Source organism: Schistocerca piceifrons, chromosome 1 (genome assembly GCF_021461385.2).
Source record: "Schistocerca piceifrons isolate TAMUIC-IGC-003096 chromosome 1, iqSchPice1.1, whole genome shotgun sequence".
Taxonomy (NCBI): Eukaryota; Metazoa; Arthropoda; class Insecta; order Orthoptera; family Acrididae; genus Schistocerca; species Schistocerca piceifrons.
Genome location: NC_060138.1, coordinates 764,605,392 through 764,625,529, shown reverse-complemented (window position 1 = coordinate 764,625,529; position 20,138 = coordinate 764,605,392). Strand labels below are relative to the sequence as shown.

The following is a 20,138-nucleotide window of genomic DNA, read 5'->3' as shown; positions in this document are numbered from 1 at the left end:
CAACACTATCAGCAGAGAGTGTCTCAAACCATGCATATACAAATCAAGACTGCAGCAACTGATAAATGTCAACGTAGAGTGATGCCATACAGAACTGGGAAGAGTCGAACTAGGAAGAGTTGTACTGACCTCTCAGCTCATGACATGATCAAGGTTCAATTTGCAACACTACAATAGTGCCATATAATAAAAGTTTTTACAGTGAAACATTTGTTCAACTGCAAAAATAATGAAACAACTGTTCTACAATTCTTAGAACTCAGGAAATTAAATCTGAACCAATGAAGAATCCACTGATCAAGTCATTCTAGAAGTTATATACAGCAGAAAATCAACAAAATTCATGAGTATTGAGCAAAAGTGACTCAGGGAAGCAATTTTGATTTGGATATATAATCACATCCTCTATTTTGTGGATGGCACAGAAAACACCACCAGCTAAATAAAAGCAGAAGACTGATTAGATTTTTAGTATGACATTTTTTTCAGGTTTTTATACTCACATCTGTAGTTTTCAATGGCAATATAAAGATATACCAGCAGTCAAGCTTTACAAGCAATGTTATTAACACCATAGCATCCCATTTGATTGCTAAGTATTTAAAACAGATTTGGAAAACCTCCACCAAAACAAATGTGATAACCATTTCATCAGTTAAACTATATTTACATTGCGCACTTTTAAAAAAACAGGTAATTATAATTAATTATAATTAATTCATCCATTAACATAACATCACATGTAATAATTTTCATAGTAAGCAGTACAGTGAAACAAATGGTGATACACTGCCAATAATATCATAAATAATCTAAAATATGGTTTTATGCCTTCTGGCTTGTATTAAATCACTATAATATTAATACTCATTTAATATGAGAAGAGTCAATTAACTATAATTCAGATGTTTATGATTATTATCTACTTGGAAAAGAGGTTTACTGTATCCTCTATCTTTCCAGTGGTGAAAAATAAAATGTTTTACTGACTTGTTTTCATAATCTGTAATAAACCATTTCACAGCTTTTTCATAATTTATCATGTAGCTGTACGCTCATTATGATTTACAAAGAAACATTAATAGTATCCCTCTTTGCCTACTCACTTTACCACTGCAGCTCTTATTTTGCTGCCCTTCAGTTCCCACTTTCCTAGGAACATGAAGTTCAACAAAGCAGCTGCTGTTGATGAACTGTGGGTTGAACGAAGTGGAAATTTGGACCAAAAACACGGAAATAGCTCCTGGACATGATTAACACTTGTGTGTAAAAACTGCACATCCCAGAGAGTGGAGGGAGGCCAAGGTGGTCACACTATTGAAACTAATGAAGGAACCAAATTACCCAAAAAGTTTCTGACCTGTGTCATTGTTCTTCCATGCCTTTAAGATCATGGAATCTTTGATATTCCATCAGATCACAAACATCCTAGAAAAGAAATTCATGCACTAGCAAGTAGGCTCCAGACCTGGGAAATCATGTTCTGGCACATTACTAAACCTGACACGATGCAATAAGGAAAGATTTGAGAGAAAGAACACTACTGGAGTGGTCTTCATTGACCTCACAGCTGAATATGCCACTGTCAGCAACTGAAAGCTATTGACTGAACTGTATGACATGGCGGGAGACTACCGTCTGACATCCTGGGTTGGCACCACTCTCCCAGTATGAGATTCTGTGTCAGCCTCCATAGGAAGAATAATACGTAGAGGAATCGAAAGATGCCTTATCATAACAAGGTGTCCCAACACCATGCTGTATAAAATATACAAAAATGACAAGCCAATACCAAACCGCATCACACAATATGACCCGACAATGCGGCAGTGGCAGCTCAAGGCATGATCTTCTCAGAGTACAAGAGAAACTGACACAAGCTCCAAATACACTCTATGTTATATTGTTCACCACCCGAAGTAAAAAAAAACACACACACACACACACACACACACACACACACAGCAAGATGCATATTTGCATCTTTCCCCTCAGTAACAGAGAAGCACAGCAAGAACTCAAAAGCAGAAATATATCTAGGTGTGACCCTGGATTACACCCCAACAGCCGGCTGGTGTGGCCGTGCGGTTAAAGGCGCTTCAGTCTCGAACCGCGTGACCGCTACGGTCGCAGGTTCGAATCCTGCCTCGGGCATGGATGTGTGTGATGTCCTTAGGTTAGTTAGGTTTAATTAGTTCTAAGTTCTAGGCGGCTGATGACCTCAGAAGTTAAGTCGCATAGTGCTCAGAGCCATTTGAACCATTTGAACACCCCAACATTTAAACAGCATATCAGGTATCAGGTCCTGATGAGCAGGACACTTAGTGCAATCTCCGACTACTGCAGGCATATGACACTGGATATGCCTGATACTGAGTATGCTGTTTCACTGCTGAAGGCATCTCCACATGTGAGGAAGGCAGTCAAAGTGAACAATACCAGTGTGGATTGCAATGGGAAACCTGAAGTTGACACTAGTGCACAAACTCTACCTGCTCATTGTCACTGCATCCAAATGAGCTGAGACACTGCATCCAATGCGGAAAGAACAGAGATGGAAACCAAGTCCACCAGTCAATGAACGGATCTCGGCGCATTGGGAATTCCCTGTGATCCAGGAAAAGGTTTCTGGAAAGAATGCAGATCCTTATGGGTGCCCTTCAGAGGCACCATGTGGGGAGGTGGACAGCAAAGCTGAAGAACAGAGACATTCTCCTGAGAGAGGATGCCAAAAATCAGAAAGTGTCGTTGCTTCTTTCGCAAAGCTGGTCACAGGTGATGCTCCAAAGACGACCAGCTTCGCAAAGGAAGCGGCGACACTTTCTGCGCAATCCACCCATCATTTTGGATGACAATGCGCGGGCGCATACAACGCAAGCTGTAGCTGCTCTGTTCGTTCGATGGGACTGGGAAGTATTGTACCATCCACCATACTCCCCAGACTTAAGTAATTGTGACTTTGATTTGATTCCAAAGATGAAGGAACCACTTCGTGCCATTCGCTTCAGAACAGTTCCAGTGATTTGACAGGCAGTAGAACGCTCCATTCGCACAATCAACAACAGAACAGGCTCTGCTAATGGTATACTACGCCTTCCACATTGCTGACAATGGGTTCTACACAATGCTGGTGACTACTTTGAAGGACAGTAACAGGTGCCAACATATAACTCTTTTGTATCGGCTGTGAATAAATAATTGTCACTATTTAAGTTCCAACCTAGGTATAATGGGATAACAACATCGTGAGATAGAGGAATATGCCACAGTTGTCGTAAAATAATTACTCTCTCTCTCTCTCTCTCTCTCTCTCCCCCCCCCCCCTCCCCTCCCCTCAAGGAGTATGTTGCACCAGTTTCTACAGGAAAGTTCAGGCTTCACTGTATCTGATGCCTGATCAGCTAAAATCGTAATCTGCATTTACTGAGCAACAACCCTGCTCAAGATATTCTTGATCCTGTATTGATAACTGAATTACAGGGTATTCCAAAATGATCTTGGCAGCTTTGATCATGTGTATTTCAGAAATGCAGATAGGTAAAAAGGTGCAGTTTGTGGTATAATATCCACAAAGGCTAGTTACTGATGAACATGCCCAGCCCACAGCAGATGGTACAATGTGTAAGAGAGACCATATCTCATACCCACATCCAGCAGAACTTCTGGACACATTAAAGAAGCACACGACCATCACGTCTGACTATCAGACAGTGGTACACAAGGTTTAAGGGATACAGAAATGTCAAAGAGGATGAGTTTTGGACATCCAAGCATGAGTGATGCAGATCTGGAAAGGGTGCAACAGGCATTTATTCAAGCCCAATCTATCAGTCAAGCATCTTGACAGCTGCAACAACCACCAACCACAAAAGTGCTGTGCAAGGTACTGAAGCTTCATGTCCACAAGGTGCAGCTGCTATGATTCAATCAGATGACAGGCCAAACCGTAAAGCATTTGAAACTGATATTCTGAGTTGTTTCGATGATGACCCAGACTCTCTGAAAAAGGTGACATTCATGAATGAAGATTGCTTTCACGTGTTCAGGAAGGTAAAACAAAACAATGGAGAACACAGGGCTATGAGCTAGTTACTTAGTTTACTAGTTAGTTTCATGTTGTACGGGTCATGTTGTATGATATATTGTAGTGATGTGCACAAGTAATTTTACATTCACATCTCAAATTACTTCGTAAATATGGTTACATACTGAACATTCTAACTTTTTTTAAAAATATACAGATGTCAGTCAGTAATTCCTACCCACAGTCTTTTACACATTACTATAGAAGAAATTTCACTTTATCATGGAAATTGTGCATAACAGTCTACAGGTAAATGTCATGTGCTCTTCTTCATGACCATGTGGTGGAACCATTTTTTATTGCAGAGGTGTCTATAACCTCAACCTTTTACCTTGGAACAGCTTGCATTTCCACAGGTCAATAAATCTGCATCTTGACATCATGCTGCAGCAGGATAGCACTCCTCCTCATTCGACCCTATTGTTAAGAAAGATTTGGACGACATTTCCAGGTTGCAGGATTGGCAGAGAACCAGTTTACTAGCCCCCAAGGTCTCCAGACACAACCTCACTAGTTTTTTTTTCAGGGCTTTGAGAAGGATTCTGCCTACCAGACCCCAGTGTTCTGCAAACTCATGTTGGAGTAGTAACTACTCGTGTTTCTAAGAACATGCTAGGCCAGACGAGGGAGGAACTGGAATAGTGCTTAGATATCCTGTGTGCTACAGACGACACACACACTGAACTCTGTTAAACGGGTACTGGAACTTTAGGTGTGCATGAGCATTTTGCTGCAAACTGCACTTTTCTACCTATCCACAATTATGAAATATATATGATCAAAGTTGAAAAGATAATTTTGGATACCTGGAGATGAAAATCAAAGAAAAGCAATGTTAAAATAGAAAACTGGAATATGTGAAGCAGAGTTAAAACATACTTTATTTTGAAGACAAAATCTCGAAACATGATACAAATACAAACTGAAAGTTTCTGTAGGACAGACTACAAAAGAAATAATGAAAGCTTAAAGGAAAAAAGTTCTCTTCCATAAAAAATAAAAGATGTCTCTGTTTGGGTATTCCGTAAAAAGGAAAAAAGTTCTCTTCCATAAAAACCAAAAGATGTCTCTGTTTGGGTATTCTGTAAATGTATACAACTGTTGGCAAATAATCTGGTTCTTTTTGAGGATTTTGGGTTTCGTGCCAATAAATACAGAACTGTTACTAAAATAGACTGCAAGCTGCAGGTTTGTAAGGTTTTTCTTGTTGATAATAAAGGATAAACATACAGTAAAAGATACATTGATAATGGAAGAAAATGTTAACTCCAGAGTGAGTTGGAACATGTACTGCACTTCGAACTAGAGCAGTGGTGTAAGGACTGGTATTCTGATTCTCATTTTGAGGAAATAACAAATTATTGTACCTCAAACAACAACAAACAACTACAAGAAAATTTTTCCTCTAAGTATATCAGTTACATTTTGCAATATTGATACAATAAATGAGTTTAATTACACACATCTGGATTAGTATTATTAGTGCTTGACATTTTGGACTGTGGGCAAGAGTATAGTCAAAATACTACTGACAAATTTATGTTATGTAACCAAACTAGCACTGATATGACCAGGTTAGCAAAATAGTCTCATTCAGTACTAATTACTCAGAAGTGTCTACAGAATAGAATCTCAAAATGCAATGGATGTCCAAGGGGATCAGGTGGGCAAATGTACGTCACAAACTGCTCAGATTTAAGTGGTATCTTAGCACGCCAATTGATAACCTCTCTATTTCAGGCTGTTCAGAAAAGCTGAAAACAGTACATTTATAGGCATGAATGGGTGATCCGTCTTGCTGATATTTGATCAAAATGACGTTGTCTGGCATAATTTCCCTTTGATATTCATTATGGCACAAGTAGTACACTGAGAACTGTGTCAGTTTCTGGGAAGCAGAACAATGTAGTATGAAAGCAAGAAAGGATCAATGTGATTTACCAAGTTTTGCTAGAACAACTAATATAATGCATATATTATGAAAAGGAGAGATTGCTACTCATCATATAGAGATGTTGAGTTGCAGACAAGCACAACACAAAGACTGCTAGACATGTGATCTTCCAGCCAATGGCCTCCTTCTGAACTAAGACAACATACACACATTAACACAAGCCCACCTCACAAAGACATGACCACTGTTTGTGGCCACTGAGCCAGTGGTATGTGTGTGTGTGTGTGTGTGTGTGTGTGTGTGTGTGTTTGGAGGGCAAAGAGGGGCAAACATGAAAATCCAAAGCAAAGCACATCAAAGTACATATTTGCAAACATAATTTCAAACAAATCAACTGACCGTGATTGAAAATGATGTGTAAGGGCTACTGTTTCTTTGGAATGAGCCACAAAATAGAAAAAATTGCAAGAGAATACAAGCAGCTACCAAGTGTTTCCACTCTGTTCATCACACATACTGTAGGATGAAACTCTTCCCCTCCTCCAAGTATGACCTTATATAAAACACGTATTGTTATAATATTGACATACGGATTATAAGCAGCAACACTGACTCAAACCACGGGTAGTTGCTTCAAGGCAACTAATTATAGTTCATCTGCTCTTATCTTTAGAAACCAAAAAAATATCAAATAAACCAATTAGAATATAGGAGAGAAAATTGATTTGAAAACTGCAGTTCTGACTGGGAGCACAAGAGAATATTTCAAAGGGAATCTAATATGGATAATACACAGAGGACACCCTTGTGAGATTTGGGTAAAATCCTTACAGACATTGAAGAGAAAGTCCATTCATGTATAATACAGAGAATGTAGTTGGACAGAATGAAATGCAGTAATATCTGAAACAGTGAAGAGACATGGTAGACTAGCTTACATACATATTTAAGCAAATCCTGAATGACAATAAAGTGATTGAAGCCCAGAAAGCACAATGGCCATAGTACTGAAGAGCTAAAACTCACACTGAAGCACACATTTCTCCACATGATTTCTATCATTCACAGATAGGAAATAACTGACAAACAGAACAAAAGGTCAGGAATCTTTCCACTAATACCTCGAGCCATCAAACTGCTCCACTAACATGCCGCTGCACTAATATGAAGTTACTGTGTCTTCATTGTCCTCTCTAGATGTAAACCACAACTGTTGTTGGGTCTGACACAACATCACAAACAAAACGTTATTTCATTTCATATCTTCTCTTCCATGAGAGTCTGCAGCCTACTGCTGCTTCTGAAGTTATAGCACATATGAATTGCATTCAACCACCATTTTCAATGGACTGTGAACAAGAGATAACATTTCCTTGGAAGAAAACGGAAGTCTACCACATTTACCTGGTTAAGATGACACTGAATATAAGACAAACGAAACTTTCATTTTAAACATATTCTGATTAAACAAAATTACAAACTGTTTTATTGATACAAAGCATCTTAAGCTCTGTCTACAAATTAAACACTATGTCTCTTCTAAACTTACGCCACTCATTGATTATCCATATTTTGGTATATATAAAGAAAGAAATAGTTTACATGAATTTTTATCTTTACAACCCTTGTTTGCTTACAATCTAAGTCAATAGTCTGTGGTATAACTATTTTTTAATCATCACCACCACCACCACCACCACCATCATAATATCACCATGCCTGGTATAATCATTTTCATTTCTAAGCCTATTGTCATTTCTTGCTTGCTGGCACTCTACCCATATTATCTCATTTTCTAAGCCATCCATAACAATGGAAATGCACAACTTTTTGAATTCTTTCATTAGAGAATCACTAGATTCTATTCCGTGCAGTAAGGATGCACTGGCCCACTGTGTATTTGTTTTCATGATAAATCAAAACATAAAGTGCACATTGAAAATTCATTTGGGATGGAACGAAAGTGGTTTACAATGCAGTGCAACATTTTTCACTGTGGAAACACAAAAATCATTGAGAATTATTTCATTGCAAGAAAACTGCCAATACAAATGCGCCAGATGGACATTTCATGTAAGTTGCACTACAATACAAATATGTTGCACAGCCATTCTGGTTAAACGTTTGTAATTTGTAAATTATTGTTTATCCTAAGGCAACTCACAGGAAACCAATGTATAATACGTACTGATGAAAGCATTAAGAAACCATCTGATAATGAATTGTAAAAGAATTCAAAACTGGCAATGGTACTTTTCAAATAAAGTAACCTGAAGCCATTTTCTGGCTGGTTGCTGTACACCATCAACAATTGATTTTACATAACAAAAGCCACAATCTCCAACCATGTCTATGTATGACAAAATTGCACATGGATATAGCCCATTGGTAAACACATGTTCAAGCAACGTTCTTGGTGGGGCAAGTGGCCTTTCCCAGAAGAACCCTCCAACTGCACTATAGGCACACAAAAAATCAGCTGTCCATTTCCTGTCCAGCAGTGTAGAGCAACATTTGGTGATTTGAGTTGATTCTATTTGTGTCATTCTAGTTATCAGCATCAAATCAATTCAGTTTATATGTTCTGTAATATACTTAGTTATTCAGAAGTGATGGGTACGCACACTACATCACAAGAAAATGTGCACAATACAAAGGACAGTTATATTCTGAGTAAAGAGTGTTTCATCGTCTCAAATGTAATAACAGTTTGTAGTAAAGAGATGACACAAAATGAACTGTTGGCTAATATTGGGACCCCCGATCAAGGGCTGCAATTTATACTAAAATCAGCATTGTAATAGAAGGATACACTGGAAACAAATGAGAAAACAAGCAACGTGGTTTACTGGAACTGTCAAGAAAAAGTAATAAGAATTTTAGGAAGGAAACCCATTGTTATGTACAGCTTCAAAAAACTGGTAATTTGACAGATGACTGGGGACTTCTACATAAATCAGGAAACAGTGCGACTTTACACAAATTACTTATTGGTGTATAGCCAAATATCAATTTTCTTTAGCTGAAACATGTATAGCACAAGCCCGTGTGAAATGGGATTCGTCTGGAAGTTATCTGTAACTAAAAGAAAGGTTCTGGTGGAGAGAAGTTATGTAATTGACTGGTGACGGAAAAACTCGGTACAAGTAAGGAAATTGAGAGTAAGGCCGAAAGTTCTTTTATACCAAAGAGCTTTGGTTGACAACAACACTATTTTCAGAAAATTTTGAAAGGGTCCTGCTGTTGATACCATATTAGACAATGTTAGTGGAAGTAAAACCAGTATTGCATCTAATGCTGGGTTTACTTATTAGTCTACAATAATGTTACTGTTTTCTAAATATTTGCCACTCTATATTATATAGTGATGCCAGCACTTTTCTCATTTTGCAAAATACTTCTGGAACTCTATCTTTGGGATGGCTTTTAGCTCTCCCAGTGACGCATTTTTAATCTCATCTATGCTTGTAAAAGACAACCTTTTCATATGTCATCTGTGTTTGGGAACAAAAGAAAGCTACATGGAGAGAATACAGAGCCCAGGGCATCATTATGGCCAAAAATTCACAAAACACAACTAAATGGGTGTAGGTGCATTATCGTCATGCAAAAACCATGAATTGCTCTGCCACAAATCTGGCTGTCTTCTTTTAATTTGCTTCACACAAATGGTGCTGAACTTGTAAGTAGTTCTCCTTATTGTTCATTGCACTTTGTGGCAAGAGCTCATAGTGCATTATGTTGCTGAAATTGAAGTACACGGCGAGCATAACCTTCACATTTGAGCACACTCGAGGTTTTTCCGGTCTCGGCGATCCAGAATGCTTCCACTTGAATGACTGAGCTTTAGAATCAATGTCATATCTGTCAACATGTTTCATCACATATTATGATCTGTTTCAGTAGGTACGTATCATTGCTGACTTCATCTAGTGAATCCTGAGCAACTTGTATTTGCTACTGTTCTTGTTCAAAATTCAACCATTCTGGAACAAGTTTTCCTGAAACTTACAAAAGAATTTAATGGTATGAGCCAGGTGATATACCAACATTAATGGCTTCTCAGACAGTGGTTTGGTGATTGTTCATAGTAGTTGTATTTCACTTTTCCCATGATTTCACCCGCGATGTGCTGGGGCATCCACAGCATTCATCATCTTCAGCATTTTCACAACCTCCTCCAAAATGCTTATATCACTTGTAAACCCTTGTTTTACTCATAGCAGATTCACCAGAAGCAATATTTAACATTTATAAAACTTAGATGCACCTTATTCTGATCTTACAATAAAATTTAATACAAATTCCCTGCTCTATTTTTTACACAAAATGATTGCCGATACTACCAAAACACCTGCAACCTTTTTGACAGCTGACAACTGGTAGACATCCGATATGGCTAACACTGTGCATGTACTTTCCAGACAGGTTTACCAACATAATAAGAAAAAGTCACGCAAATCAGACTAATACAACATGCAAAATTACAAATCATCGTTACTTTTTGAATATTCCTGTGGTTCAGCACAGTTCATCGAAGAAAACTTCTACTTATTAGCTGAAACATAACTTAAGAAGAAGCCTTCAATTCTACGTAATAATTGCACTACATTATGTTCAAAACCCTAACGGAATACATTCATCATTTTAGGAGATAGTAAACAAATATGCATTCAGATAAAAGGCATTTGGATTCAATATTTGTAGTAGATATGTGAATCAGGACTTATGACTTCCATTTCTATGTTAATGTTATTTATTCTATAATGTTGTGTTCTGGAAGACAGCAGTTGTCTTATGTAGCCCGAACAGTGTTAAGTCGTTTATCTAAACACAAACATTGCCCAGATGTATCTGCACACAGCGTCAGCACTGATTTAAAGCACATGCCACAGAAGGGCCAGTACAACATTGAGAAACAGCTTGTAGAAGTGCCTTGTTATGTAGCTTGGTTGGCAGAGTGGGGACTCTGCTTGCTCATAAGTTAACTGACAGACTATATCAAGGGTTCCTCTAAACACCGTCCCCTGTCCCCACTGGAGTGAGGGTATGGTCTCCTTCAATGTCTCTCACTGTAAAGTTGTCGCAGGTGAGTCTTGTGAATTCTTGTGATCAGTCACAACATCAATTACTTGAAGTTGCGACATCAAGCCACAAGGAATTATTTACCAGCACTATTTGTTCTTTGATATCGGATTTGTAACTTACCGGGTGAGATGTACCCTAAAATAATCCTGCATCAACATTTTCCTTTTGAATAATAAAGAGCCCGATAGTCTGCTCCAAACAAGCTTCAAGTTATTTGTCTTCCATCCCTTTTCTTGACATCTAAAGGCAAGACCCACACACAGTTTCTCTTCTGGCATCGTTTCCCTGGAAAGATCCAATATCAGGGCACTTTCCTTCCCTCTGTCACTATAGCCAGTATTACTGTTCTTCTGGCCTTTTTCACTGCGAGAACTTCTTATAGGAACACTTTTATTGCCATTCAAAGCAGCAGTAACTATTGATGGCATATCAAAATAAACAGGCATCTGATCGTTGTCTATAAGGCCTAGGCAAATAGTTGTGCCATTTTCTTAAACTGATATCATGAAATGAATACAGAAGTAATTTTTCATCAAACACAGGGGGAAGTCAAGAGCTATCATTTTTCCATAGGCCCCAGCCTCTTCACCATCCTCACACACCAATCTAGTCTTGCTTTTAATTCCGCAATGCATGCAGAATCTTCATTTGGATAACTTCTTAAGTAATCAGGCAGTCTTCACTGCATTTCTCTCACATGTACTTAACAACCTGCTTCTCCAGTTCCTGAAATCTTACCTGCTTTGGTCCCCAAAAAGTGTAGCATGTAGAACTGGTGTTCTGTAACCAAGTATTCTGCTAGCATTCATTGGTGTAACACCATGTTTCCATAATTTATTTCTGCTGCACAGTTGTTTATGGTCTCTGCTTCATGACTCACTATTAACTAAAAATCTGTATTGAATTGTCTATGTGAACCACAAATTCGAAGATCTGCATTTCTCTCGTCACAATTGTGATCTGCATCCATTTTAAATTGCTACAATTTAATGCTCTTACACCACTGGCAGTCTAAGCAAACAGAATGATAAGAATTCATTGTCCTCTCAGCTCTCTACTGATTAATCGACAGAAATTGGGACTACTTTGGGCTAACAGCATGCTTGATCTTTCGTTGCCTAACTTGAAACTCAACAGTGTTATGGAGCAGTAATAACTTTAGAAGTATAATTGAAGATCATATTTCATTTGTTGTTTTGCAATTCAAGTGTTCTGCGAGAGCATATTTATGATAGAATTAATATGTCTCCTCTCGAAATGTTTTATATTTTTGAGTATTCGTTCATTTGCAACGTCAGTTCAATATAGACTACAACTGGATTCAGGGGAACTGCAGTTTAAGTGTGATGGATGTTAATAAAAAGCAAGCTACATTGTATACATTCTCCTCCTCACCTTCTCCTAGTGTTTGGTTAAGTTTATGCCACTGCTCCTCCTCACACCTTTCTAAAATGTCAAATTAAAGCTGTAAATGACCCCTATTACCGAAGCTTCATTTGTAAAATTGAGGGTACATTTGTGCTGAAGCCATGGTGCTGCCACCTCAGTTCTCACAAATGGCACATTGCTGACTGTGCAGGAATCTCACTTCTTGCCGGGGATGTTTACTGTATGTCTGTTTGTAACATTAGTTGAGTGGATTACTTGAAGTGTATGGTATTCTGAGGATAATCTGACGTAATTGTGGTGTGTTCATGCTGAAAATGCGATTATTAAAAAGGAGAAAGAGGTATGAATGCATCCTTTGAATGCAGACTGCCCTCATGACATATTTTCACAAGTTCTCACAGCAGCTCACAAATTACCCACAGAACTTTTTCAGACAGTTACAAATTTTGTAAAACTGTTTTAGTTTAGTCTAATTACTGAACAAGAACTAGAATAGCTTAAGATGTGAAGATTTGATCCAAAATTATTAATGTAAGGTCTGTTGAAGAGTGAATGGTGCCACTTGTAGATTTTCATGCTGATATTCTAATGGAGAAAAGAAAATGATAAATTATTTAAAACAGAGGAACTAATTTATAAAAATTATTACATCTAATTTTATCCATTATGTAGCAATTATGATGATCTGTGTGCCTTTGGTCTCAGACAGCTTTGCATCCAAACACAGCTGAAGTAAATGCCTGTTTAATATCGTCACTTGTAGTTCTCACAACACGGTATGGTGGTTTCACTAGTAGGGTACTGGGAAAATGCAATCAATCTACAAAGAAGATTGCTCAGAAAACACTCGTGGTATCCATTCTGGAATATAGCTGTGTACGATCCATATCACAAATACGAGTATTAGCAGACACTGAATGTATGAAAAGAAGGGGAGCACCAACGGTCATGAGGTTGTTTGATCATGAGAGAGCATCACACAGAATTGCAGAAAAACCTGAGCTGGTAGATGCTGGAAGTTACATGCAAACTATCTCTCGATTGAGTGCTTACAACATTCCAAGTACCAGTACTAAGAGAGGAATGCAGGAATATATTACAGCTATCTACATAACAATCTCACAATGGTGAGGAAGATAAGATTAATTTAATTACAACTTGCACAGTCATATTTAAGGAGTCATTTTTCCTGTGTTCCATACCATTTTACAGTATAAGGTACAATGGGAAGCACCCTTTGTCATGTACTTCACAGTAGTTTTGAGAGCAAGGATGTAGATGTAGGCTGTGTGAGAAACCGCACAATAAGGAACGGCTTTACTAAGAGCAACCTTGAGGCAGCCAATCATAGCTCAAGGTTCAGGACCTGTCACAATGGTTGAGGCGCGAAATACAAACTAGCTTAATATCATTGCCTAGCTAGGACTAGACTTAGTGGGCTTGTTTCATCACTGCTGGGCCATTCTGGTGAGCACCTTATGGCTAGTACTGTATTAAGCTAATATGCAATGCAAAAATGTTAAACTAAGCAACAGTAGCTAACCTGTGAATATCAGACAAACTTGTATTTTTTAAAAGATGTATTTGGTTGGGAAAATCTCATCTTATAGTAAGGTAAATATAGTGTTTAAGTAGCTTTATGCATTTTACAGATTGAATGGTATCTGTCACTATTTTTTGAGGAGGGGGGGGGGGGGGGAGGGAGGGAGAGTGTGTGGGGGGTCACTTCTTTGTTTTTAATAGTGTTATGTTTACATCTTTCTCTCTTTAAAGTCCCTGCAAAACATTACACAACAGTGCAAAATTTGGACTGACACAGTGGTGGATTTACAATATTTTATTTTCAATAATATGTGACTCAATGGAAGGACTTGTTTCTAGAATGTTATTCAGCCATTATTATAATAATGTGATGTTTCAATATACACTCAGTTCCTAATATTATCACATCTTTACCACACAAAGAATTCTTGGTCCCTTTGGGACCACACTCTTCAATAAATTGTGGTTCAGTGATTTCTTTTACTGTTCTGCAACTCAACTGACTGTAAAGGCACAACCAACATGATGCAAAAAACAAGTTACCATGTACATTAAATTTAACATTTGCCTACCCCCCCCCCCCCCCACCCCACCCACCCACCCCCACACACACACACATTGGTGTGCACCAAAATTAACTTTCACATGACATGTTACTACTAAGTGTGTAGCTCAGTGAAACTTGGACATACATAAAAAGGACTGCTGCTGTATATCAATGAAGGTAGCTGAAAGAAACACACGATGAGATGAACAGAAAATACACTTTTATTGAAAGACTATAATTACACTGATGGCACTGCGATTCATGATGGGCCCTTGGACATTACAATAAAGTGAGACATGGTTCTTAACAGGGTACATGATCACCACAAATGGTAATGTGTGCTCTACACTCCTATGGTGAGAAGAGGGAACACATATTGCAGCCAGGACAGGAATGAAGTCAAACATAATCATTTTTGTGGTACAGGTGTTTTACGATGTGGGGAGGCATAATGTTGCGTGGACGTAGTGACTTCCATTCTCCAGTCAAAATTATTGTGACTCTATTCCTTCCCAACATGCATCTCTACAGGGATTCATTCAGCCTTTACTTCATTTTTACGGATAAAAATGCGCAACCCCATCAAACGGTACGGGTGGAGGAGCTTTTGGAATGAGAAGACATTCGGCAACTGGTCTGACTGGCCCATTTCCCCAGTGTAAATCTCATTAAGCACATGTTGGATACTTGGATACAATGGGCTGACACATACACAAGGAGCAACAACCATCCAGCAGTTGTCACCTATGCTGGCAGAGGAATAGAAGAACAACTCCTTACCAACCTCGTGGCTAGCATGGGAGCACATTTTAGAACATCCATTGTTGTTGGTGGTGATCACATACTCTGCTAACAGCCACATCCAGTCTTTTGTAATGTCTGGAGACTATCATAAACCGTGGTGACTTCAGTGTAATTACTGTCTTTCAATGAAAGTATCAGTTTTGTTTGTCTTATGGCATATTTGTTTCAGTTACCTTCTGTATCAAGTTATGTTACTTGCCAGTTAGAGGGAAACATTCCACGTGGGAAAAATATATCTAAAAACAAAGATGATGTGACTTACCAAACGAAAGTGCTGGCAGGTCAATAGACACACAAACAAACACAAACATACACACAAAATTTAAGCTTTCGCAACCAACGGTTGCTTCATCAGGAGAGAGGGAAAGACGAAAGTATGTGGGTTTTAAGGGAGAGGGTAAGGAGTCATTCCAATCCTGGGAGCGGAAAGAAATGTCTGCTTTTGTCTGTATATGTGCAGATGGGTATGTGTGTGTGTGCATGCGTGTGTATACCTGTCCTTTTCCCCCCTAAGGTAAGTCTTTCCGCTCCCGGGATTGGAATGACTCCTTACCCTCTCCCTTAAAACCCACATCCTTTAGTCTTTCCCTCTCCTTCCCTCTTTCCTGATGAAGCAACCGTTGGTTGCGAAAGCTTGAATTTTGTGTGTATGTTTGTGTTTGTTTGTGTGTCTATCGACCTGCCAGCACTTTCGTTTGGTAAGTCACATCATCTACATATCTGTGTGTGTGTGTGTGTGTGTGTGTGTGTGTGTGTGGTGTGTGTGTGTGTGTGTGTGTGTGTGTGTAATGTAATTTGGAGGCGAATAAACATTTGAAAGACAATTTTTCAGACTTAATATCACTGGTATAAAAGTGATGTCATGCACACCACTTCTGTAATCCTAGTATTTAAAGCCTTAGATACCTGATCATTACAAGAATCATATAAAAATTTCAGAAAATCAAATTTTAAAAACGCGTAAAGTATTTTCCTGAAGCATTCCCATGTATCAAAGTGGGCTTCAGAGTATACCACTCTGCCTACCGACTGAGTGACCACATGCTTCAATGCACGCACTGATCTTTCTTATCTTGTTCTCATAGTCCTTACAGAAGATTTACTATTGTACTATGGAACAAGATGAAGCAAGAAATTTTTTAATCACAAATCACAGAGGGAGAGGGAGAGAGAGAGAGAGAGAGAGAGAGAGAGAGAGAGAGAGAGAGAGAGAGAGAGAGAATTCTATCAAATGATTTGCAATAACACAGCATGCATAAAAAAAGCCATGCTGCATAAAAAGCCATTGCATTCCAACAACAAAGTGAATGCAGGTGAAGGTACGCACCAATATTATTACTTACATGAGACACCAAAGTCCACTGGGAGCATAACAGAAAATAAAAATAATTATTATTGTCTAAGTATTGAACTACTATTATACAATAGAAAAGTAAGATGGTTTATTTTTCTATACAATTATAAATGAAATTTAAAAAAAAAATGTTAGTTATGTTTACCACATGTTAGTAACATGCTTATGAAATGAAATAACAATTCACCTCAGCCACCTTTTTTCCCTGGAAATTCTCAGGTGGATGTAACACAACTACATTTTCATCTGCTATATTTTTAAGCATTGAACATGTTTTTATGAGTTTTTTTAATTGTGCTACTTCTATGTTTCAAACTTGTGCAAATCAGTCCAAATTTTGTAGGAATGTGGATAAATACATGTAATTAATGGTCATCCTGTTGTTTTGTGGAAGCTTTAGTCCTTAAGCAACACAATTTTGTTCGTCATATTCACTGTTTTAGGAAAGCCTGTAACTGTTTCATTCATGATCTAAATGATGAAAACTGTACCAGTTACTCATTTTTTCATGCTTAACACATTGTGTTTCGAGAGTTTTTGCTTATTTTCAAGTGCATTTGTCTACATGAATAGTTTTGGTGATGTTTGCATGTGTGCTTTTCTGCCTCCCTTGCGTCGTTTTAAGGCTATAAGGTATGTGTTGCATATTTTGTAAACAAACAGTGTATGCAATTATTTTCACGTGTGTGATATTCTGTATTATGGAGGACACACAAGACCTTATACTCTCAAAAAGACGCAACATAGGCAGAGAACCCCCACATGCATTCATTATTTAAATCATGAACGCCAATAAGAAAAAAACCTGTACCAGACCGTTCATTGCCTAAGTCAACAAAAATTTAATTGATTGCCAATCTATGTCTTTCTAAAGTCAAAACTGTGGTAGACTGAAAGCTGGGAACCAGAATGGAAAATGCTATCATAGCGTAAAAAAAAAAGGTGATTGTGTCATGGGCGTAGTTAGGGGACATAAAAGATGGCAATTAGCTTTTTGACTTATCTGGCAGCTTCAAAGACATTTAAATGAGAACATCTTCACATAGCTTTTTTTACATGTTAAACCTATTTCTCTACTGCAGTCAGCTGTCTAAGCTGCAATGTGTTGGCACACCTCCATCTTGCAATTTATTGCCTCAAGTCCCCATTCCTGTGTCCAAAATCTGTAAGTTTCGCCATATGCAATACGAACATTAGCAAAACTGACGAACTGTGGATTCCTGTGTGGAAATGGGAGAAGGAAAGGTACTATGAACATGTGTTCAGAATGCATCATCGCCACAGTAGATGCCACTGACGAATGAAAGTTCCTCTGAATATGTGCCGAGTACTCCTTGTATGTTGCAGGCTGTGTGACTGACACAGCATACTGAAAGCAGCAGAATGAATATGCAGACTCATGCTTTGGCTTATACCATGTTGGCAGGCCAGTTGCTTGGAATTGTAGTAGAGTTTGTCTCTATATCCTGTAGAACTTGGCCCTCCAAATCTGGTGCAGGCACAGTCTGCTGCCTCCATGCAAGTTTGCCTGTCTGAAAGGATCCACGATCACACAAATGCCCAAAAGGGGCTTGTGTGATGTGGTTGGCATCTACGAGGGTACTTATTATTTTGGTACAGTCATACTGCCTCTCAACTGTTTTCATCCACTTGGCTGTACACAAACAACGATCTCTGTTTCTTCCTGACATGAACACCAGACTGTACCGCTTTTTACAGTATGCTGTGTCAATTACACAGCCTGCAACACACATGGAATACATGACACATAGAGGAACTTCCATTCGTCAGTACCCCCTACCGTAACAATGCATTTCCAGTCACATGTTCATAGGACCTTTTCCCCCATTCCCAGTCAGAAATCCGGTCCTGCAGCTCATCGCTTTTATTAGTGTTCATCCTGTATAATATCATATTGCTAAATAGCATGCATGTAATAGCTAAAAAAGTTTTTCTTGGAGGAGATAAAATTTTGTGGGGGTGGATTTATTCCTGGGAGGGAGAAGGGAGATTGACACTAAACAATTTTTTGATTTCTGGGTGTAAGGGGCTGCTTTTTTCCCTGGAAGGTACCATCCCTTCCCGAAACTCGCCCTTTGTTACATGGATAGTTAGGAATGTAACAACAAATAGACTCAAATTTGGGTGCTTCTAGAGTATAGGACGAATCTATAATACGAAGTATCTGAGAGTGGGCCACATCTATAACAGGAAGTATCGCAGAGTGAAGGTGCTCGTAACCTAAACTTTAATGACACATTCTGTCGTACTGCAAGACATGACAAATGACATGTTGGATGACAAGATGGCATGTGTCATATCATATGACTTGACATCAAGTAGCACGTTAGTTTACTTGGCACGACACATTATATTGAAGGAAATGGGAAATAATACTACCAAGTAAAACTAGCACGAATATGTCAACACGTTTTGATTTAATTATCTCTGAGGCTGCCAGATACATAGAAAAGCTAGATCCCTTCTTTTACATTGTATGTCTAGGCCATATTTACCTTTCTTTGTGCTGCGATAGGGACATTTTTCATTCTGGTGAATATGTAAACAAACTAGTTAGAGAGCTTGTCGACATGTACACAATTACTCTTGTTCAGCCAATATCTCAATAAAACAAAGAGATACTCACAGATAATGGTGTAACAGCATCAAAACACGCAAGTTGAATACTCAAACTCATTTTTATAAAATGTTACTAGTACATGTTAATGAAACAATGTTTACCTTTTAGGTATCAAAGTAATGTACCAATAAAAATTAATGAGTGGATAATTGTTTATTGCCTGACATACAATAAGTTTACTGTATCTCCCCTAAAATTTAGTTCTTGGGCTATTGACATGCTTTCTTATTCTCATGCTAAGTTCTATCCCAGCTCTCAGTTTTAAGAATCTTGCGCCTCCTCTTCCAGCTTACAAGCACGCTCTTGTGTCAGCAACGTCACAGCCAGTTATGAATTATGGACGAATGTGCTTTACAATATATTAATTTCTGTACAAATTGTCGTAGGCAAATCTCTTACCAAGCGATAGTTAAATGTTCTCAATGTATTTATACACATGGAAGCAGAAAAAAAAGATGAAATGAGAAGAAATTGGAAATTACATTTACCTTAGCATCAATTTAGATACAGATGCTATGCCCGATTTTAAAAACTTACATTCTTTATTATCAAATTCCTTTTCTATTGCAGCATCAGTGTCAGAGACAGGCAAATCCAACATTTCCACAGCCACAACAGATGTTAATGCTTCTTCACGCACCCAAAGCATTTTTCCTACAATTACACAGACCAATTATGCACAATTAGGAATAATGCACAATAGTTATATTTTCCATACTAATAAAAAGTGAACATACTCCTTATATAACACACAGGCATTGGATGAGAATATAAGATGTATGTACATGTCTTTAA

The 20,138-nt window shown here is 38.2% G+C and overlaps 1 protein-coding gene across 2 annotated transcripts in view; it reads right to left on the bottom strand.

The window, feature by feature from the left end:
- The window catches only part of LOC124712266 (ER membrane protein complex subunit 1), a 121,433-nt gene that overhangs the window by 26,586 nt on the left and 74,709 nt on the right, over window positions 1-20,138 (bottom strand). Inside the window, exons 7-8 of one of the 2 annotated variants that reach the window (XM_047242564.1) lie at window positions 19,881-19,997; window positions 16,692-16,709 (exon numbers count right to left, since the gene is read on the bottom strand). In XM_047242564.1, coding sequence (XP_047098520.1) covers window positions 16,692-16,709; window positions 19,881-19,997 — 135 coding nt within the window. The remainder of the gene's footprint in view (window positions 1-16,691; window positions 16,710-19,880; window positions 19,998-20,138) is intronic. The other variant, XM_047242569.1, reaches the window with a different exon arrangement.